We start from the raw sequence: 24,192 nt of genomic DNA, 5'->3' as shown, positions 1-24,192 counted from the left end.
CTAAAGGAGACAGAAGGAATAGACTTATTATGAGAAGAATCAGGTAGCACCATGGTCAGAAGCAGATGCTGAGGGAGGATAGGATTTCATGTAGGAAGGGTTAGGCAAATGTATCCAGCGCTACAGAGAGATCAAACAAATGAAGGACTGAGAGAAGTTTATTAGTTCTGGCAATTATGAGGCAATTGGTGCCCCTGGAACGCTGGGGACGTCTTGGAGCTGAAATCCAGATGGCAGAGTGCAGACACCAAGGAGAAAGAAGGCCCTCAGGATTGCACCTCTGGGTCTCCCAACTTGGCAACAAAGGAAGGGAAAGGAAATATGTTGGAGGATTTGCAAGGGACCTAGGGCCCATATCCATGAAGAGAGAATTTCAAGACCCAATAGATGGAGAGAATGGTTGACAAGCTAAGAAGGGAGAACAGGCCCTTGGATAGGATTCAGGGACAGAGATCATTTTAAAGTTGAGAAAAGAGAAAGTTGGGGCGAGGTGTGGGAATTAAGGCTCTGAGCATGAAGGAGAAAATATGAGCAAACTTGCTCCTTTGGAAGATTTTGAGCTGGCTACTATGGGAAAAGCTATTGAAACATAATAAGAAGTGAACAAAACAATGCCCAAGCACCCATGTGCCTCTTCCACAGTAACTCATGAATTTAATTTTTTTCTTCAAGTCTCCCGCAATACAATAAATCATTTTTGCCCATTTAATTCCTCATGAAATTTCTATTAAATTTTACTCCAGAACTTCCAGAAATTGGGAAACTTGATAAAAAAAAACATTTGATCAGTCTCTAATTTCATTAATTAACTCACCCCCTTCCCTCAAAAAAATTCAGCATTACCTTTCAGAGTGAACTAAAATAAGTGATAATGTGGCCAGAACATTCTCTTCCTCTACTTCTGGTACTAGTTACTTTCAGAATCCCTTACTTCCTAAGGCAATTCATCTTGATTTCCCAAGCACCGAACCCTACAGTCTGTACACAGTGCTGCACGCAACATTACAGTGCTATAACTGTACTGATTTAGCTTACTGCCATCTCAATGCTAAGGTGTTTACTAGCCCATTGGAAAACTTAATCTGGTTTTTATTTCATCTAAGACCAACTTTTTTCTACTCTTTCCCACATTTTTAATTTTCTATCTTGCTAATTATAGGCATGTGCCAAAATGTCATCAGGGTATTATTGAAAACATCATGGTACCCAAAGAAGCACAAGAAAGGGACAGCTTGTCATTCAGAATAGAATTTCTCCTTAAATCACTACTCTGCTCATGTTTGTTTATGAAGTTTAAACCTCAGGCCAGGATTGCCGCAGGCCAGTTTTAGAGTTGCAAACTGAAAATTTTCTTCTGAGTCCCTTCCCAGCAGGTAGGACCCCTCTTGGGCTCCATGGGTCCAATGGCTCAGCCAAACCTATTTCAGTCAGGGACGTCACTTTCCTACAATGAGCCCCAATGTAGGGAACATTTTACCCTTTCTAACAGTAAAAGTAAGCCAAAAAGAAAAGAAGAAGAAGAAACACATTCTGGGAAGTAATTTCTCTAGCATTTCTGACTATAAAGCTAGGTTTCTGGACTGCAAGATTATCCCCAGCAGGGAGCCAAAATACAGCCTGAAGCTACAAAAAATAATAATAAGTACCTCTATTTTACCTGCAATGTCTGGAAATTGTCATCACTTATTTTCATTCCAGAGTCATACTTTGAATGCCAAATCATAGAAAGCAAAAATGTATTTAAAATTTTAAGCTATAAGCTATTAGAGAAGAAGGGGGCAAAAAGAGTCCCTTTATATTAGGATTCTGTTCCTGTGAATTCAGGGATAAATAGCAGTAGCCTCTGACATAAATAGCTTTCAAATAATACCTCCCATAAGAAAAGGTAGCTTTAGGACCAAACCTACGCCTTCTTTTTCCCCTGTGCATGAACTTTGAAATGGAAAAGTAAGATTAACAGAGTAATAAACTGTTTCCCACTGAAGACAAGTAGATAGCGCTGTGTGTTTTGAAAAATTTCAAATGGGATCAAGCACACCAAAAGAATATAGGCTGCATTGTCCTGCTTACAAACCCCTCCTCATGTTTCTCCTTTGAGTGTCATTCACAATTGTTCTTGGTTTTCAGACCTTCTGATTCTATTCATTATTGCAAATGATTTAATTTTCATTCTTATAATCTCCATGAAGTTTCAGAGGTCAGCATGGAAGAAAGGAATAGAAAAGACTAATTGGAAGACTCCCCCCCCCTCAACCCCACCCCTACCCCCACCTTAAGGAAGGCAATGATTTTCAGCACATATCAAATTCCCATGTCAGTTTTACAAATAGCAATCAGAAAGCCTTGCCCTTCCAGACCAGACATGTTGTCTTTGTCTTCTTTGTGCTATGGTAGAGTAGTCTACAAGTGGCTTCCTGATAAAGTTAACACTTAGTTAATTACCCAGAGCCTTGACATGCCCTATAATTGCCACTTGGCTAACAAACATTTGATACTTGTCTTGGGTAGAATTTGTCGAGACCTAAAGAAGCCTGTTCTTGATGGATGGGGAACAAACCAAATAAATACAGTATTTTATGTTCTTTTAATTCAGGGCCAAGTGGATTTGGATGAAGTGTTTATTTAGTTTGCTAGCTGTTTCAAGATGCTGTGGTGTATTGATTCCTTTTATTACTAGCAGCCGTTTAACCTGACCTCTTCCAGATCCAGTATTTTAAAAGCCATAAATTTTAACTTTACTTATGAGCAAAGGCTGAAATGCTGTGAAAGCCTTTTTATTAGTTGAGCTCCACCATTCTTGATGCTCTTGTGTCACTGCCGGCAACAATATTTAGTGCTTCTTAAATTAGAGTGGCTTCTGCACCACTGGGGAGGGACAAAGGCAGTGGCAAAGTGAACCCATAAACATTTCCAGGGGGTAGGATCCCATGATGCAATAGCAGACAGGTGCAGGGAAGAAGGAACTGGCTGGAAAAGAAAAGGTTTGGGCTGATCATGTTAAATAAACTTTCGCTAGAGCAGAGTAGGTACTACCTTTGGAATGAAGAACAGAGTACTATCTGTCCAAGGAGCAGAATGATTCCAGTGATCCACTCTGGAGAGCCATCCTATGATTCCAGTGATCCACTCCGGAGAATCATCCTATATCTACTGTCTCTTCCTATGCTCCCCAGGCTCCCGGCATACTCTCAATCATTGCAATTATAACAAACTAAGGGATCCACTTTTTCCCTGGGCAGAGAAAGTATATGCTTCCTATCATAGATCAAGTGATATAAGATCTAAAAACAGCTCTTTATAAATTGCCCATGTGAAATGCTTAACTCTTATTCCTACAGTCTTTATTATTATTATTAATAATTATTATTTTAGAAGTATTGATGTTTGAATTCAAGGCCTCATTCCTGAAGAAATTGGCACTCTATCACATGTGCCATATTCCCAGACTTTTTTGCTTTTGTTATTTTCCAGATAGGATCTCATGTTTATGACCAGGGCTGGCCTGGACTTCAGTACTCCTATTTATGCTTCCCATATAACTAGAATGAGAGGCACATGCTACTGCACCCAGATTTTATTGGTGAAGATGGGGTCTTTCAAAATGTTTGCCCAGTCTGGTCTCAAATTGTAATCCTTCTAATTTCCAGCTCCTGAGCAACTATAATTATGGACATGAACCACTGTACATGACACATTTGCTTAGTTCTTTGGATATAGCATGTCCTGTCCTTTTGAAACAGATACACGCTGTCTTTTTGTTGTGGTGGTGGTGGTGATAGCACTAGGGTTTGAATTCAGAACATTGCAGTTGTTCATCAGATGTTCTAACACCCGAGTCACTCTCTCTGCCCATTTTCTTTAGTTACTTTTCCAGTGGGTTTTGTATTTTTGCCAAGGCCTGCTTGGACCAAGACCTTCCTCTTTAGGCCCTCTGCATAGCTGGAATGACAAACACCTGCTATGGCATTTAGTTTATTACATTTGAGATACAGTCAGACTTTTCCTCAGACTTGCCTCAAACCATGATCCTCCTAATTTCCACCTCCTGAGTAACTAAAAATATAAAAATGAGCTAATGCTCCTTGCCACAAACATTGTCTTAACTACTAAATCAAAAGAAATTTATTGTCATTTATCCAGAAACTAGTCTCCTGGCCATGTTTTGTATATTTTAAAAAATCATGTGTTTCTATAAGATAATGAAGGAAAGAAATAATGCACATGATTGCTCTTGAAATGAGTGAATAGATGAGAATGCTTGTAGTTAAGGACAAAAAACTCTCATTGTATGTGTGTGGCTTCCTGGGTTTCACTTATGCACATCCGTAGCTTCAGCACACTTTGTAGAAATTTCCTCCTCCATTTTCTCATTATCAAAGATGTTTGTTTAAACAAATTTTCTTGTTTTAACCTCAGACCTCTTTTGATTTGATCATGCAGCAAAACTCTGATACAGCATTAGTGAAATCATGTAAGCAAAGAATAATCATTTTGCCATAGAAGAAAAATCCAAGACAAAAAGGGAAAAGACCCATGTTAAAATAATTTACATTATATACAACAAAACAGGAATAGTGAATAAAGAGCCCCACCCCCGCCTCCATCTTCTCTTTATATTTCTTTGCAGAACAAAACAATCCAAAAATGACATGCTTAGATTTGCTTTGTTACTTTTCCTTCCAGATCTCTTTGTTTTCATTGTTGATGATGGTCTCTTTGAGTATCTCAGTGATTTAAATAAGAACAAAACAAGTTCCTGCTGTTAAAATTAGATTGTTTGTCCAATTCGTATTTCTTAAATTGCTAAAATAGGAGACATTTTTATAATATTCTGGAAAAAATAGGGCTAACACAAAACTGTAATTTTATTATCTTCCACTTTTTTATAGTGTTGCCTCAGTGTTGTTTCATCAAGAAAATAAATAACAACTAATGATGGAGAGGATGTGAGAGAAAAAGAATCCTTATGCACCATTTGTGGGAATGTAAACTAGAGCAACCATATGAATGTCCCTTGAAAACATAAGAATAGAACAACTATATGTTCCAACTCTACCACTCTTAGGCATATGCCTGAAGAAAGCTAAGTCAGCATACAAAAGAGACCGCTCTATGCACATGTTTATCAAAGCACTAGTCACAGTTACCAATTCATAGAGCCTGTCTATGTACCTATAAATAGATAAAGAAAATGTAGTGTGTGTGTGTGTATATACATATATATATATATACCTATATGTATATATAGGTATATATATATATATATATATATATATATGTATATATACACACACAGTGACTTCCACTCCGCCATAAAGAAGAGTGAAGGTAGGTCGTTAGCAGGGAAATGGACAGAACTGAGGATCGCTAAATTACACAAAATAAGACATTCAGCAAAGACAAGTATCACGTATTTTTTCAGGAGGGAAAAGGACATGAAAGAAAAAGAGGGGCTGTGAAGGCTGTGGAAGGAGAAAGTGGCTGAGGAAAGGTAATTGAGGGGGTGAATATCATCGAGATACACTATGCACGTATGAAAATGTCATCATGAGGCCTGTTACTTAGAATGATTAATACATTCTCATTATAAATACAAGTTGCCTAAACTCAATTGGACATAGGCACCACATTGCTTAAATCTTGATTCAGTCTCCAAATGAAAAAAGCCATCAGAATGTGAAAATCCTTACATAACTGTGGCCAGAGACATCTGCCTGGTATTTTAAGAAGCCCAGTATTCTTATTAATTCACTATCCTCAGCTCAATTTATTTCACTAAACAGCACTAAAATGTTTATGATGTTTTCTTTTGTGCAGCCTTCTTTGAATTTGAATAGATTTGAACGTTTTCATTAACCAAACTATCATTGGTTGCATATTCTATTTCATACCCTTTTAATAACCATGCCTTCCAACTTTGGAAAAACCAATTAATTATAGAAAGATAGACATCACACAAAACTTCTTAACTGTTTTAAGTGCGCAGTTAGTTAAGTCTACACGTACTGTTGAAAATGCCACATTTAACATGCCAGATATTCAGTCCCTGCAGTCAGCTGGCCACCTCTCCACCCATGATGGCTGTTTTGTTTGATCATCTTGGGCAGAGTGTTTCTCTCTACACCCACAAGAGAGAAAGCAGCCCTTACCTTGGGGAAGTACTCAGATTTCTAGAAAAACTTTCTGTAAAATTGGCTGTCATGGTGTGAATTAAAAGGTTATGTCAGAGGTTAAACTATGCAATTAAATCAAGAAAGCAGATTATTCTAGTAGCTGACATCAACTTTTGAAAAGAGACAGGATTAGGTGTACTTAGTCACATATAAACTACACAAAGCGAACAAAAGGAAAAAATTATTTCACCAACTACTTCCCTTGAAAGAAAATCGTTCTATCTTAGACCTCTAATTTTTCAGCTTAATTCTGTTACTTCAGGAGGCTCATTATCCTTTTCCAGACTTGCACGCAGCCACTGATGCATTGTGACGGGTTGTTTTTGTTTTTCTGCTTTAAAAAATATTCCCTCTCTCCCAAAATAATTATCTGCAAATTAACCTTTTCTCTTAACTGGGATATTTGTAGGGATAGAACACAGAAAATAGAATTGTGTAAGCAAGACTGTGGACAGGAGATAAATTCTTGGAGGCCACAAGAGTATCATTTATTAAATGACTGCTGCAGTCCACTAAATGGGCCCCCTTTTGACCTGAAAGAGTTAATGCTCTATTGAAAGAGTCTGAATTGTCCCTACTTTTACTCCCTTGGAAGGCTCTGACCCATTAATGGCAGTAATAATAATAATAGAAAACAATCCTGCTTTACCTCCATTACTCTGAAACCGTTAATGGTATCCTAATGTTTTTATTCTGTAAGTGTAACTGAAAACTGACATTCAGCTCAGCTAAAATTTCAAATGTAGTGTTTTTTTCATTACCATTTTTACATGCCGTGCAGGATGCTGAGTAAGGAATAAGGCAGAGGCTTATAATTGGTCTTTTAAATCATCATAAACATTTATTTTTCCCCCCATGGCTATATCTAGTGCCAATAACTCAGCTATCAGATGATGGGAAAAACTATTTAATGATGCATCACAAGCTCCTTTCTAGAATCTTACCCAGAACAAGGCAAGGGATATAAAAAATATGGTGCATTGTCTGCTCTACAGTTGATTTAAAAAATAACAAACCAGCTTATTTCTGTAGGAGTGTAAGGAGTGAACTAAGTATTTATTTATCTAAATATGCAGAGATAGAGATACTTGTGGGTATATACACATGCACATATATATGTAAGTATGTATGTAAATATATATGCTTTGTGGAAAAACTTTGTGTTTTTATGTTTTTATTATTATAAGTGTTTACTAAGAGTAAAATAGGACTGTAAATGTTTGAGGCAAAACACAGGCTTCTGTTCAGAAAGGCTGGCATCTGTAAAGAGCAAATAAAGGTGATGGCCTCTTCCCAAGAAAGTTAGGGAGAGACTGCAAAGCATTTGATATAGTAAATTCTAAATAAAAACTAGCTTTTGTCATTGTTGTTGTGCAACTGGATCAAAACATCCAACAGATTTAGGGTCCTTAGGTAATACAAATGCAGGTTAGACTCACCTAGAACATGGTAATGGTTAGAAAGCCCCTGCTTACACTTAAATACGTATATTTAAGTCACAGACTTTAATCCCGTATTGCCAGTGGGATCCATCATAAACCTGTTCATTCGACAACAAAGGTCCTTCTTGATCCTTTCCAACCTCTTTTGCAACCTCATATCTCTGCCGCCTCTCTGGCTTCTGAATCCCTGCTGCCAAGAATTCTGCCTACTTTGCAGGGGTCCACTTGAGCCTAGAGTCATCTTTTTCCTTTGATTCTCTTCATAGCTTGCTACATCCACTCTTGTTTAGGGATGCTTTCTAGTTCTGCATTTTGAGTTAGATATAGATCACTTGTTTCTTCTGTGCATGTGTTCACAACAAAAAATCCTTCTCCTCTTCTTTTACCAACGATGTCCCATGCCTTTGACAGGTGTAGAGAAAAATGCCTCCTCTTTTCTATTATAGCAATATATGACATGTACATAAAATATGCTTTACAACCTTTTTGTATGTGTATCATCTCATATGCTCATAACAAAGGCCTATTTGACTTTCTTTGCTGTTAGCTTAGACAAAGTCAAAGAGATGACCTATATATGCCTCTCTTTCCTGAATTATAAAATACATGAGTGCATACTTTAGAGAATTAGATGAGTTAATATAGCTAAAAATACTTAAAACAAACCTATATTGAATAACTAACAGGTCAGCTGTTTTTAAACTTCAGCAGCAGCAGCGTCATCATCATCATCAATATTGTTTTTATTATCTTACTTTTTGGTCAAGAAACTGAAATCTTCAGAAGTTAACAACTTGCCTGAATTCTAGGTCTTCCAACTCCATACCCATACTGAAGATGCTTCTACATCAAATTGCTTTGTTTCAAAGCACTTGAAACCACTTTTCATCCATCATTTCCTTAGAGCTGCTGCATAGAAAAGCTTCTAGCTCACAATCTGTGCAGAATGTCTGTGAAAGGGCAGTTGAAAGCAAATACACTGAATGAACACTTCTCCAGAGACCTCCTCTCTGGGAGGTAAAGTTGTCTCCTTGTAAATCTGGGGTGTCTCTTCTATGAAGTAGCAAATGGGGTTATAGTGGGAAGAACCACGGCTCTGCAAAGTGATGTCAAATTTATTGCTGTGTCTCTACAATCTAGAACAATGTATTTAATTAGCGTAATGATAGGAAAGTTGTTTGAATCCCTGGTCAACCATAAGCAACATCTGATTGCATTTCTCTGTTGAAATTCAATCTGTTTATCTAAGCTGTGTTAATATTGGCATGTCTATATATACTTCCAGTGATCTGGAGAATGGTCCTGTCTCTTCACAAAGGAACCAAGGTGGACAGATCAACTTAATAAAATCTCTTCCCAATGTTGGGAAATTTGCTCTTGTAAAACCCACCCACCACGGACTAGACTAGAGCATGCCTTTGTGTCACTAGGGTCAGACAGCTTTTTCGCCAATAAGGACAGCATTGTATTCATGAGCTTGTAACCAAAAATGTTCTCTGCTCTCAAAGTTTTCTGTAATACCTAAAAAGAAACAACTGTAACAATATGGATTGTTATATGAGTAAAAGATGGAGAAGAGGATATTAAATCAAAACCCCTTAGATTGCAAGTGAAAGAAATTAATCTCAAATTGGCTTCTGCAAAGAAAATAATTTGTTGAGGGCTGGGAAGGTGGCTCAGTGGTAGAGCGCTTGCCTTGCATGCCTGAGGCCCTGGGTTCGATTCCTCAGCACCACATAAGCAAAAAGAAAAGAGCCGGAAGTGGCGCTGTGGCTCAAGTGGTAGAGTGCTAGCCTTGAGCTGAAGAGCTGAGGGACAGTGCCCAGGCCCAGAGTTCAGGCCCCACGACCAGACCCCCCCCCAAAAAAAAAGAAAGAAAGAAAGAAAGAAAAGAAAATAATTTGTTGACTCATGACAACTAGAAAATTGAGAGAACAACTTACATAAAGATGTGTCCGGATCTATGGTATCAATAACGTTTTCTGTGTCTCTATCTCTATGTCTGTGTGTGTCCCTCTAGCTCTCTTTTCTCTGTGTCAGTACCAGGTGCTGTCTTCTTTAGCTTTTCTGTTCAAGGCTGGTGTTCTACTACTTGAGCCACAGCTTCACTTCTGGGTTTTTTGGTGGTTAACTGGAGATAAGAGTGTCACATTCTTCTGCCTTAACTGGCTTTGAACCTCAATCCTCAGATCTCAGCCATCCTGAGTAGCTGGAATTATAGGCGTGTACCACCAACCAGCATCTGGCTCACCATCTCTCTTGAAGTTCTGAGTCCTCTCCTTGTGCTGCAGGTTTGCCCTTCTAAATAGCCCCAGGAGCCAAGGAAACCACTAGCATTAGTTCTGATCCCCTGAGTAGTAATGCTTGGGTCACAGGGACACTGGATAAGAGGCAGGGGGTAATAACACTCCCAGAAAAAATCAGGATACTCATTCCAGAAAAACAAGAAATACTGGGAAGGACAAAAAGAAAAGAAAGAAAGAAAGGAAGGAAGGAAGGAAGGAAGGAAGGAAGGAAGGAAGGAAGGAAGGAAGGAAGGAAGGAAGGAGGGCTGTCAACCAGATTGGGATGGGATAAAAGGAACAGTTGAGGCTAACAGGAGAGCAGTGATAGTCTATCTTCCTATTTGTCTAGGAGATTTCCTGAGGTAAAGTAAAGCAGTATTTTAATGTACTCTGACCCTTGACTGAAATTCAGCAAGAAATTCAGTGAAAGAAAGACGGGTCATAAGCTTCCTCGAGGGAAGGTTATTAATGGAACCATCACCTTCTTGTAACCTTGTTTCCCACTGGCAAGGACTCTGAGCTGAGTTATGGGGAAATTCCAACATGTTGTCAGATTTCACAACAACATTAAGTGGGGACTTCCTTTTCATATTTGCCACCTCATTTATTTTGTGTGTCCCCACATTATTAGTTTTACTGCCCATTAATCATTATATATAGCAAGATATAATAAAGTATGCCTAAGAGGAGACAGTAGCCATGACAGTGACAAGGAAGCTAAATCAAGAGACAGCATAGGGGTGTGCCCTGTCCTGTATTTTCAGGAGCACAGAACCCTGAGCACCTCTTCTCTCCCAAATGGCCAGGCCCTGTTTCTACAGCCTTTCCTTTCTGGTCAGAGAAAAACCTGGAGAAAACTGTTTTGTTCTCTGTGAAAGCAATTGAATGGACACACAAAGAATGTTCTTGAAGAAGTTACTTCACAAAAGCTGAAATTATAAAAAGTTTGAAAAACTAAAAAGAAAAAAAAAGCCATGATATTTTGTTAGGAGTGAGTTCCATTTCTTAACAGCTTTTCTTCTTCTTTAATTTTTCCTATATAGTCCTTCCTTATTTTTTTTCCCAAAATACCAATAATATCAAGCTCTTCTTTTGGTGAAAAATTGAGTGGCTTCCTCTTGTCCCCTGATTTAGCATGTAACTTCTTTGCCAGTTTTCAAAGCCCTTCAAACCTTACTGTATCCTCTTTACCCATGCTTATTACCCACCTGTCCTAGCACAAGCATGTCCCCTGACCAGTCTCACCATTCTGCCATGTCCTTACCACCCAGTAGATGTTTCTTGACCTTTTCTTCTGTTTTTTACCTTGTGGAAGGCCTGTCCATCCCATGCTTCATTCTTGAAACCTTACCCAGTGCCTAAGGCTCCAGTGTCAGCATTCTTAGTACAATGTCTGCAAAGATGCCTATTGTCCAGTGACCCCCAAAAGTCCATGACCTTGTCTGGTTTGTAATGTTGTTGGTGGTGTCATGTATTGATCTAAAGGAGCAGTGTCACTGTGAAAGAAACTCACCAGCTCTGGCATTGCCCACATTGTTATTCCTATCAAATGGTTACTCCTATCAAATGATTTTAGCATTTAATTAAGTTTTTTGCCAGTCCAAGGGCTTTAACTCTAGGCCTGGGCTCTGTCCCTGAGCTGCTTTTTGCTCAAGGATAGTGCTCTACCACTTGAGCCATAGTGCCAGTTTGGGCCTTTTTTGAATAGTTTATTGGAAATGAGACTCTCATGGACTTTCCTACTCAGGCTGGCTTCAAACCTCGATCCTCAGATCTCAGCTTCCTGTGTAGCTAGGATTACAGGTAGAGCCTGTGGTGCCTGAGCATTTGATTTCTTTATGATAAACATTTCAGACTATTAGTAGAAGTAAAGGGGGTAGAAGATAAATTTCAAGACCATTAAAGAATCTTAAAGCAACACCCCATCACCAACTAGAAAGGAGTTTTGAAGAAAGACTAAAAATTCAAAACTGATCATTGCTCTGGCTATTATCTGGCCATGGAAAGAGAAATTCTTTCAGCATTCTGTTGGATTAGAGAATCCTCCTCAGGAGTGTAAATTTTGCTCATTAAGGGAGACAATAATGATAAAGTGATATTTACGATTATTGACTATCAGGCAGGCATCATATGCAAAGATCTGTATCAGAGGGCTGAGGGACCTAGCCAAGTACAACACCCTGGGTTCTATTTCCAGTACTCTGTGAAGGAGGTACTTTTGTTATGCCTGTTACAGATAGATAAAGCATGAGCAGTACAAAGAAACATGAATGATGAAGGCGATTCTAAGAAGGTCTCAAATGTCTCTTGTAGATTTGAAATCAGAAAGACAGAAAGGTAGCTTTAGCTATAGTGAACACAGCTAGTACATGAGTGGGAATGGGATATGAATACAAGTGGTTTGATTCTAAAACTTTGTAATAGCTATTGCTTTAAGGATTCAATTAGTGGATGCTGAAGAGGCAATTAATTATTGAAGAGATAGCATGGTCCTCCTTGGCAATGACTCTAGGGAAATCCAAGAGTCTGTGCAAACATTTTATTTTCTAAAATTTGGAGACATCTACTGCTCCCAGATAAGTCATTTGTGAACTTTACAAAGATCTACTTTACATTTCCTGATGCTATTGCTTCGTATGTGTTCATCTTGCTCTCTACCTTGATCAGGTAACTAGATAATCTTTTATTTCTGAGGAATCAAAAAAGTGGGAAGAATGTAAGCTCAAGAGTAGTCAAATCCGTCTTATGGCTTGTGCATCCAAGTGGTATGGCCAAGTCAAAGGCTGATGTGACCTTCCCTTTATACTTAGGTCACTGTACTCAATGGGAACAGAGTTGAGTAGTTGTTTGAAATTTACATGAGATATGCCACTGAGGCAGAATATCTCAGAGACTTTCTGGGGAAATCACAAAAGTACCATTGGAAATCCCCTACATTTACCATTTTTAATTGTTTTAAACATATAGCATTTTCCTAAATCAAAATGCAGATAGAGTAGTTAGCTTGTGCTTAAGTATGCTAATACATTTCTATTGACTGAATGTCTGTGATACTCAGAATTCACATGATGAAACCCCAACCCTCGATGTGATGGCATTAGAAAGTGGGGCCTGTGGGAAGTCGTTGTGTCATGGGACGGAAGCCCCCATAAATGCATTAGTCTCCTTATGAAAGAGACTACAGAGCCTTCCTTTGCCCCTTCCTCTATATGAAGATGGACATCTGTCAACCAGGAAGTAGCATCAACAGACACTAGATGTGCTCAGTGGTTGCTCTTGGACTTCTAAACTTTGGGTGAGAAATAAGCTTCTTTGTTTGATAGGCATCCAGTTTATGAAATGTTGTTGTAGCCACTCAAACAGACTATGACAGAAATTAGTGCTGAGAAGTAGGATGTTTTTGTTAGCAAATACCAGTAAATGTAGAAGTAGCTTTGAAACTATGTTATAGGTAAAGGCCAGAAGAGTTCTCAGGTATATGCCAGAATAAACCTCCCTGATTCTGACTGGATCCTTAAAGGTGATTCTTGTGAGTACTCAGAACAAAGACAGCTAGAGAAAGCCTCCACCGTCTTATGGAACACCCAAGCAACTCTGAACAAAATGTTAGTAGAAACATAGTATGTAAAGGCCATTCTGGGGTATCAAGTGGAAATGATGAACATATTACTGGAAATTGGAGGAGAGGCCATGCTTGATATAAAGTGCCAAAGAACATGGCCAAAGTGTGATTGTAGTAGAATGTTTTGTGGGAATTAGAACTTGTGAGCAATGAAATCATGGTGATGGACAAAGAAGATTTATTTCAGCCTATCTTCAGCCATCTTTGAGATATAAGCAAGAGCTACTGGTTTAAATGATAAATGAGGATGGAGGCATTGGGGAACTGGTGGACAAAGTATGTATGATTAGATAGCCCCAGCCTGGTTCGTCATTATGTCAGTTCTGTTTCTACTGGCTTCTGGGTAGGACGCTATCACTGATGTACTTTAGGGAGCAGTCTGGTTTCTAAGAGATGATTGCTCCTGCCCCAGGGTGCAAACAGTCGGTTAGAGGTAGTTGTCCTCATGGGTCCTGAAAGTCTCTCCTAAGATTCTGCTGTTATGTAAGGGTAGTTCTGATCTCTGGTCTAAAGATGTCATCAGTCAGCCTTGTCTTTTCCTGATTCTGAGGTGACTGCAAAGTGAATTTTTTAGCAGGAGGGTCAATACAATATTGAGACTAATAAACAAAGTTTTCCCCTGCTTTTAATTAATTATTGTATACAAGAAAGTAGTTCGTGGCTGGGAAGGTGGCCCAGTAGTAGAGTGTTTGCCTTGCATGCATGAGGCCCTGGGTTCGATTCCTCAGAACCACATAAGCAGCAAAAGCCAGAAATAGCACTGTGGCTCAAGTGGTAGAGCTCTAACCTTGAAGAACTGAAATGCTGAGGGACAGCACCTAGGCCCAGAGTTCAGGCCCCATGACGGGCAAAAAAAAAAAAGAAAGAAAGAAAGTAGTCCGTCCTTTTCATCAAAAGCAGCTTTGAAAGCCAGTTATAAAACCATACAAAAGTATGCCTATAAAGAAACTGTGATTAATGCTTACCTCAAACTTAAAAAAGCTAACTTCCTACCAGTTGTATAAAGAACTCAGTAAATGAGAGTTGGAGGGCATTTGTTTTCAAGTAAAATGAATTTTATACTTATAAAAGGTATACAAATATTCAAGGAATATAAAAAATTGGCCGTTAAAAACTACAAGTGCTTTGTCTATATGGGTAAGAACATCTTCGTGTGGCTACTTTTCAAGAAATTAACAACCACGTTGACCTTTTAGATATGTTAATAGTTCTTTAAAAATGTATTATAATCCTTTATATTGTACTTTGAGAGTTCTGTAGAATACAACCCATATAAAAACATAAAACACTCAACAGTCAAGAGTAGAAGAAAAATATGCTGTTAAAACAAGACATACAAATAGTAAATGGTGAAAGGAGAAAGGAGGAAAATCACTAAAATGCTCTGTATTCAGAGTAAAAAGCCTGTTACAAAGATATACAAGAAGGAGCTGGAAGACAAATAAAGATGAGCTCTTTCAAGTCGATAAAATAAGACTGTTTAAAGTGCATATAAGGTGGAAATGGCAAGAAAGGTTATTACGGAGGGAAGTTAAATGAAAGAAATGAGTAATATAAAGAGGAAGGCAAAATACAGACAAGGTGAATAACTACAAGTAGGGCAGAAATGATTAAATCTCTCAAAAGTAACACAAAAGAGCCTCAGGGTTGTATTACCAAAGAAGGAAGATGCAGAAGGGCTTTGAGGAAGTGAGTGGGTATGAGACATTTCTCCATGTGAAGCTTCTACCTCACAGCACTGAACCAAAGGACTCTATCTTCTCTTTACCTTTGTAGTTTTTTTTTATTCTTATAATAAGGTTTAATTTGTTCCTCTGTACTGTGAATACAAGCATTAATAAGACTAAGAAATGGTCGGTAGCTTGTACTGATCATGACTCATAAACAGGAAAATTAGCCACTTACATCAGCTTATTTACCTTCAAATGAGTACTCTCCCCACTACTTTAGTAATAAATAATGCTTTCCATTAAGTAGCCACATTTTCCTTTGCTTTCCCTTTCTGGAGACCAATGCCTGTTACTTACTTTTTTCATCTACTGTTATTTTGAATGAAAAATTTTATTTGTTTTAAATCCAATAGGATTTTTTCTACTGAAGAGCAAAAAAAGAGTGAAATAATCCAAAACATGGGAAATGGGATTGTGTGAGTATTTTGACTGTCTTTACAAAGACAGCTGTATATATGTTTTAGAAGTTTGCACCCAAAGTTGAACTAGGGTTCCATCTTCCTACCTGAAAAGTAGAAAAGTACAGGAAAATTCTCATAAAATATTTTCATGTAATGAATTCACTGTTCATTACATTTATTAGATATAATTTGAGGGGAAAAAAGAAACCTAAATATGGTCTAAGATTTCAACTTTCAGCTAATAAAAAAGAAGTTTTTAGTAAAGAAAATCGGCAAACATTTTAAAGATACATGAAGGGCCATGCCTATACTTATAATCAAAGAATTTATTTGCTCACATAATCTTCCTATATTTTCTCTGGATGTTTTCACTTTAAAATAGACAGTGTTTGGAGACAGGGTAGAGAAGATTATGCAAATGTATGAATCTTAATGAGAAGTTCATTATTGAACATTTTGACATGAATTTCAGGAAATGATAAAAGACTCTGGGATTTATGAGACTTAAAAGAAAAAAAATTCTGCTTGTAGAGAACTTAAAAATTGCCAGTAAAGGAGCTGAGACCCAAATGACAGAAGATAATGTAAAGCCAGATTACATTATGCCCTATGGTAATGAATAGGAAACAGGGCACCATGATAAGCCCAGAATGATGATCAATATTTGGAATACTAAGATAGGCAAGAAGGTAATTAGGCCCATTATGGACACAGTTAGCACAGATAACATAATTTGGGAAATTATACATTTGGATATTATGGATAATTTTTTCAAGGCTAATGGATCTACAATGATATCTATTAAAGCACATAAGACATTTAGCCTCTAGGGAATCTACTAAAAAATCAAATACACAAAATTTTCAGTAAATGTAGTCTACAATGAGAAGATGAAGTGGAATCTGTTGGAGAATAAAGTGGTATTGTGACTTCCTACTTGGAATGTAGGGTAATTTTTCATTCAAAGAGTTTTAAGGCTATTAATTTCACATCACAACTCCCCATGAAACAAGCAAAGCGTTTCTGTTGTGTTTGCCCAAGTTCATTGCTCATAATAAGGCAAGGCCAAATTGGTAATGAAAGTAAGCAATCTTGACAAATTCCTAGCCTTCTCAGGTCTCACGCTGTGACCCCTGGATAGCAGTATAGTAATTTTGCCTTTTCTACACAATACCTTTTTTTTTCAGGTGGGGGAACTCTAACTGAATTAATCTTCACCAAGAACCTTGAAGTCCATTGATATGACTGAACTGTACAAAACATTATTTTTTGTTTTATATATATTATGTTAACTTACATTCATTCTTTATAAAGTGCTGTATTTAAAAGTAGAAACCTTACCCCCCCCCAAAAAAAAAATTCCTTATTTTTTAAAAAATAAGGTTGCATTGGAAGCAATTTTGTTAATAAGGAACGATCCAATTACTGGTTGTCTGGATTAAGGCATTCTTTTGTTGTGACTTTAATGTTAGAGTGGGAAGTTCAAGCATTAATAATGAAATCTCAGACTAATTAAATGATTGTGGCCTAAAGGGAAGGGCAGCCATGACTCTCCTATTAATCTTACCTAGAATGCCCTCTATAAGTGATGAACAGATGGATATATAAGTGATTATTTCTAAAGAAAAAACCTGTGAGATTAGTTTCTAAATAACAAAAAAGCGGGTATTTCTTTTATAGTCCTTTTTAAGCTTTTTGAGGCAGATCTAGTTGTATTAAAGAACGCATTGGTGGGTTGAACCAAATCACTTGTGCTAGGTAGGGCTTTATTCAGATGATTAGAGGTGGCACAGAAGTCATAGTGGTATAATTGTCACTAATGCTTAATGAGTACTCACTAAGTGCCAGGCACACTTCTGTACTTATCTTGCCCTCATTTGATAGATAAGGAAACCAAGACACAGAGAAGTAATAACTGAAGAGGCAACTGGCAGAGTGGAGAGTGTGAGAGCATCTTACAGCTTCTTGTAATTGTGCAGTGTTAATCTCTCCTTTCTAGAGAGTTTTACTCTGTTATCTTAATCACCTTCCTGTAGGGAATCGGCAGCAGTTCTCAGCTATAGGGCAGGTGCAGGAATTTAACACTTAGGTGTACAACCAGCAGTTCTTCAGGAAAGACTCTGTGTTTCAATGAGACTTTCTACATAGAAAGTCAAGGTAGCAGTTTCTCTATGTTTTAAGAATCCAGGCAAGGCATGGTGATACACACTTGTAATATCAACTATGCATCTTATCCTCAGAAGTTGAGGATATGAGGACTGTGGTCTAAGGTCTTTTCATTTAAAGACTCTATATGAAAAATAACTAAAAGTCAAAAAGATTGACATGAAATGGCTCAAGTGGTAGAATACTTGCTTAGTAAGTATGAGGTCTTGAGTTCAAACCTCAGGGCTGGGCAAAGCCATCTCTCCATTTACAGATAGAGATAGTTGTTCTCCATTGGACTTCTTGCCACTTCTTTCATGTTCATAGAAGCAATGGTAACACAAATCCTTTAAATATTTAGTCTTGTTTGGTGTTATTGTTGTTTGTTTGTTTGTTTGTTTGTGACAACACTGTACTTTTCTTGAAGGAGAGAAGTTGTAAGGACTATTCAATCCAAAATGCATTACCTGAACTTTCCTTCTACTCTGATGGAAAAAATCTTTGAGGATCAAGTCAAGCTAATCCTTCATTCAAGGAACAGATGAAATCCTTAAAAGTGCTATACTAGCTTTTAAAACAATATATTTCAGCAGCAAAACAATATATTTCAGCAGCATTTCTTTATGAGGCCTTAACTTTAAGAGTATATTTGGCACACAGTAGAGCATTCTGAAAAGAATTTTGATCAGATGAGTCCCATTTGCTTAACATGACTGTTAGTTGTATTATTCATTTCATGACATAAATGTCAGGTTTGTGTTTGTGAGGAAAGTTTAAGTTCATTTAAACTTAGAGAGCTCTGGAAGGAGGCATCATAGGTTAAAATATAAAACACTGCTTTTAAAATTTGGGAGGAAAGCTATTCCTTAACAATTTCAGCTAACCTAAACTGGCCTGGAAATTAGCTAACACTTTTGTCAGAATACTTCTATAAATACTCAACTGGGACAAGCAATGCTCAGATCTGGACAAAGTCCATCCTATAACAAATAGCATATGATTCTCATAGATCACTCTCACAAACAATTGCCTACGTCAGCCACGGCCAGCATCACATCAGCTGCACGTGAAAATGTGGTATCATTATATTTTGGGGGTGACTTCAATGAGATCAAGTAACTGAGGTTTTGAGTTTGATAAATTACTCACTTCACTTTATTTCTTCAAGCAAACCTCTGCTTTTAAAAGTAGCCTGGAAAAAAATATGATCTGTGTAAAGGTTGAAGCTAGAAATAGAAAATAAATCTTTGCATTCTAAAAGCTGTACAATTTTCTACACATTGTTAATTGATATGAGTAGGAGTGAGGAAGTAGAACTGAATGGACAGCCTAATGTACTCCACATAGTCTCTGTATGAGAGAGGGTGCTTTATTCCAAATATTTTCTTGGAATTTAGTACTGAGACCCATCTATTGACTGGACACATAAAACATGTATGGGCCTTAGTCAAGGTTTTTATCTAGTGCTCTTCCTCTAAAAGAGCAACTTCTCTCCACCCACAACATCTCTAAGTCCTCACACAAGATTTTCTGACGTGGGATTCTCCTCTCTAACATTAGTGCCTGTTTACTCCCCAGAAGTAGGTTTTTTTTTCAAGCCTGAAAAATCCTTTAGTCCAAATTTACATTCCAGGACTCCACCTCTCTCTGTGCTTTTCACTTTACTGTGTAGTGCATCCAATAGGACTAGGAGTAGAGAATTCTATTTAGTCTAAGAGAATTAATTGACAGTTCGATTAATACTGCAAAAGTCATGACTTCTAATGCGTGGTTTGCTTAGAATGAATACGGGTTATATTTGTTTCTTCTCAAATATGACTTCTTGCTTAGCTTTAGGTGAGATAACATGCTTTATATCTCAGATGATTTATGCACTTTCAAGTTCCCTGGAATTTATTGCAAAGGGTTGACATGAATGCTTACAGTTTGGACTCTTAATATAATCTCCTGAATGGCAATTAATAATAAAAGATGGCTGCAGTTGGTAACAGAGGATCTAGGCTTTCTCGATAAGTTTTTTCTTTGTGTTTTCACCAACCTTCATCTCTAGGGGGTGATAGTATAAAATATTTTCTCTAAACTCCAAATGTTTTACTATTGTTCAGTACCAACCCAAACCTCTATGTTTCTTTCTTTCTTTCTTTTCAGAAATGATATTATTCAATTTTTGTTTCTGTAATTTACCTTCCTTCCTGTGAAAGAAGCATGCCTCCTTTTCAACTGAATAGTAACATACTCTTAGTATTTATGCTTGCAATAGTACCTGAAATTTTCCTCAAATTTTTTACTTAGTCTGTTCTCTGTTCATTTATTGAATACATATTGTCACCTATAAAACACAGTGTTCACTTTTATCAAATGTATTGTTCAAAGTGCAAAGCTGCCTGTCATATGTTGATAATGAAACCTTAAAGCAATGTCTAGTTTTTGTGGCTTCCGCAATGTATAGTTTTTGTGGCTTCCATGTTGGACTGGGCTTTTGACCAATCTAAAATAATGTTCTTACTTTAGTAGTGAGGAATATGTATGCCAGTTTATGGAGTAGGACCATATGCAAGTAGAAAGAAGAGTCTGAATGCATACATCTCTAGTTAGTCAAATGTATGGTACAGAACAGGAAAGCTGGAGTTATACTTCCGCTGGCCAGTTCCCCATTGGGATGCTTAGTAAGTGTGCAGTTTGAACACATTATCACACTTTTCCCATCTGTGAATGCTAGTGGCCCAACTATAAGGATTATAGTAAGTTAATATCAATAATACACTCAGAGTAGTGCTTGGCACAGAATAGATACCCCATGCACTGCCAACTATTAGCATTATAGTCACTAATCTGACCATTTTTACCTATCTCTGAAAATGATGAAAGAGTGTGTATTACTGTTTATACTTAGGTATTTATGCATATTTTTTGTATCTCTCCTGCTACCCAATATTGTGTTAGGAAATGGGTACTGGTTACATGGTGGTAATAGCAGAAGTAGAAATAACGATGATAATAATGAAAGATAAAGCAGTTTATTAGAATGTGCTGTCCGTTAAAGTGGACACTTTATATTCATACTTTAATATGTGCTCTCTTCTGTATACACACACATACAAACAAACTACACATCGGCTTATTTTTAAAAACAGAGTTATCCCTCCTTGATGACGGTAGTCTGTTTTTAGAACTGGAGGGTAAATGAATCTTGAGCCCTGTAGAATAGCTTCGAATGTAGAAACAAGATCCTTGACAAGATTCTTTTTAAAAGAAATAAGTAACCCCTTTGCTGATAATGTTTCTATAACCAAAACTTGTTGCTGATGATTAGGAGAGTGTCCAGGGTGTGAGTGGAGGCAAGGAATGGGACTGCACAGGTATAGACCAAGGCAAACAGGGTATGTTGTATGTTGTCAAAAGCAGACTATTAAAACCCATGTTTTATGTCTTGTAATTTAACATAATTATTTTTAAATGCCTCATTTCTACATCCCATGTAGAAAATACATTTGGAATAATAGCATGGACATAGAAAAGTTGTTTTCTTTCCCATTTTGCATCATTTTCTTACAGAATAAGTAAATTGTACTCACTACACATTAGAGTAAAGTAAAGCATTCCATCACAAAAAGTAAAACTGCTAATTTTCCTTGATCTCTAAGTACAATATCTTCCTTTATAGTCACATAAACAACCATGGTGATGGTAACAGGTTTAATGTATAGAAGTGCCTAGGATAGGAGATGAAAGAGAATCATTCTGTATTAAATGTTCTATGTGTTTGTGTGTCTGTCAGTGTGTGTGTGCATGTCCCTGTGTGTGCATGTGTGCTGTCATGCATATAATCTCTATAGACAGTGACAACTTTTCAAATTCACATATGCATGTGCCCGTATTGCATATAATCACATTCATAGAAATTTCTATGTCCTTTATATTTAAATATTCTTATCTTAAACCTTACCACAACTTCAGAAAAAGCAACTAAGATTCAGACAGATTATGATTTCTCAAAGAACTCAAGGTCACAAAAAATGGAGACATCCATTCATTACATCTCAAAGTCTTTGTACAAGCTTTCTTGGTTTAGAAAGAATGATAAACTTAATAGGAGTTTAACCTTAATTTCTAGTAAGTTAGCAATCACTTTTTTTTGCCAGTCCTGTTCTTGAACTGAGGACCTGGGCACTGTCCCTAAGCTTTTTCAGCTCCAGTCTAGTACTCTACCATTTGAGCCACAACTCCACTTCTGGCTTTTTTTTTTTTTTTTAGATTAATTGGAGGTAAGAGTCTCACAGATTTCCCTGCCTGGGCTGGATTGTATCATGATCCTCACTTCCTAGCCTCTTGAGTATCTAGAATTACAGGTGTGAGCCACCAATGCTCATTTAGAAACCACTTTTTAAAGATGCCCAAAGAAAAGTATTCTTGGAACAAATATCTCCATCCTACCACACTGCCCCATTATATGAACGGTACTTTTGCCTTTTGTTTTCTAGAATCTCCGAGCAAAGATTTTGGTCCAACTCTGGGACTGAAAAAGTCCAGCTCCTTGGAGAGTCTGCAGACGGCTGTGGCTGAAGTCAGGAAGAACGACCTGCCCTTCCACAGGCCCCGGCCTCATATGGTTCGAGGCCGAGGTTGCAATGAGAGCTTCCGAGCAGCCATTGACAAATCGTACGATGGACCTGAGGAGTTAGAAGCAGGTAGGGTGATAGGCTGCCTTAAGAGGTTCCTTCATCTCCTTATCATCTGCAAATCACAGGCAAGCATGTGGGCTTAACTACAGAGAAAAGTGATTTAAGGATCACAATTATAGTTTTGATATTAGAAGTAATTCTTTTTCCTGATATGTTTTGCCCTTTGGCTTAATGAACATGGAATTGGAGAATGCAATGTGCAATTTATTTTACAGTGCAAACACTTAAGATATGTTCTCCTTCGCTTTCCTACAAGGACCAACTGTCATTTACCCTGAGGGTGAGAGCACTAAGTATGCATTTCTTGACATTCTTATTTGAGTCATTAAAAGCAGCATTAACCAGCAGCATTAACTGACTGCATTGAGTAGAAGCAGTTGGGCTGTATTTGTACTTTAAAACTTCTCCGAAGAAACTTGCCCTGTCTGTTTCCTACCATGTGGGCTTTCTGAGCTGATCAAGGCTAGCAAGCCAGCTTTCAGAGGTCTGTGTGTTGAACACATTGTAAGCCTTTTCTAACTACCAGCTAAGCAGCCCACAGGCCCGTCTCCCAGCCTCCAACCTATATTGAAGTAACCAGTTGTAGGCTCTCATTTCTTCAAAGGGTACAAGTGGCCTTGAATAAGGGTACAACTCTAGAATGCTTCTATTTGGTCTTCTGTATTTGACATTTTGGCTCTTCTTTCTGTGCTCTGGGTGAGTAGCCCTGACCATGTGTATTGATTTCATTCCATGCAGACGGTCTCTCAGATAAGAGCTCTCAGTCTGGCCAAGGTGCTCTGAATTGTGAGCCTGCCCTTCAGCGGAGCTCGGAGCTAGAGGACGTGGAAAATAAAACCAGGAAAGTCAAAAAAACAAAAGAGAAAGAGAAGAAAAAGGAAAAGGGCAAGATGAAAGTCAAGGAAAAAAAGCAGAAGGAGGAAAATGAAGACTCGGAGAGGAAAATGAAGAGGAAGGGGTTGGGCGCCATGCTGAGGTAAGGGCCTGCTTTCAAGGCCACCTTGGTTTTGTTTATCCTTTTGTTTCTCCTGGTGAAATTACCCTCTGTGTCTATTCAGAGAAGAGTACGCGCTTTCCCTTGTCTTTGTCTAAATGCATAAAAATCTACGTTGGAAAGGTGCACGTTCTTTTTCTAAGCAAGCCTTTGAGGGCAGTTCCTGACACTTGTGCTAACAAGAGGGAAACAGTCTAAAATCTGTTCTCAGAGAAAAGGCAGTGCTTCATAGGGCTGTGCAATGCCAGTGGCCTTTGTACCAAATTGCCCCCCGGTATGCCCATTTGCACAGTGAGGGCGAGAGGCCAGGGACTCCTCACTCACTACCTGTAGAACACCTCTGTTGAGTCACCTCAGAGTCAGGGAACTCCATCTCTCTCCACACCTGTTTCGGAGTGTGCAAATGGCCCAACCCTCTGGGCACAGTAGTTTTCCCTTACAGAGACACTGTGATGATACAATGATGTCACTGGGCTCAGGTCCAAATGGCTCTAGTCTGAATCTCCACAAGAGCCATAGGACATCATATACATGGCTTTAAATCTCCTGAGCTTTTCTTTTTCCTCTCCCAAAATATACTCACTCCACTGATCCAGTGAGTCTGTGATTGGATTTCATTGCTAGGCAGGGCTCATCAGGGAACAGTATGGAAAAAAAAAAAAGCTCTGCTACTTCAAACCACACTAATGAGACTGTCTTCTCAATATCTTGATATCTC

The 24,192-nt window shown here is 38.0% G+C and overlaps 1 protein-coding gene across 2 annotated transcripts in view; it reads left to right on the top strand.

The window, feature by feature from the left end:
* The window catches only part of Pard3b (par-3 family cell polarity regulator beta), a 990,481-nt gene that overhangs the window by 642,651 nt on the left and 323,638 nt on the right, over window positions 1-24,192 (top strand). For both annotated transcript variants that reach the window (XM_070018756.1, XM_070018767.1), the window contains exons 17-18: window positions 22,280-22,486; window positions 23,219-23,456. In XM_070018756.1, the coding sequence (XP_069874857.1) occupies window positions 22,280-22,486; window positions 23,219-23,456 (445 nt within the window). The remainder of the gene's footprint in view (window positions 1-22,279; window positions 22,487-23,218; window positions 23,457-24,192) is intronic.

The sequence above is a fragment of the Dipodomys merriami genome, unplaced genomic scaffold (genome assembly GCF_024711535.1).
Source record: "Dipodomys merriami isolate MVZ:Mamm:240054 unplaced genomic scaffold, mDipMer1.0.p SCAF_1, whole genome shotgun sequence".
In the NCBI taxonomy this organism is placed as follows: Eukaryota; Metazoa; Chordata; class Mammalia; order Rodentia; family Heteromyidae; genus Dipodomys; species Dipodomys merriami.
This window is presented reverse-complemented; position numbering and strand designations above follow the sequence as displayed.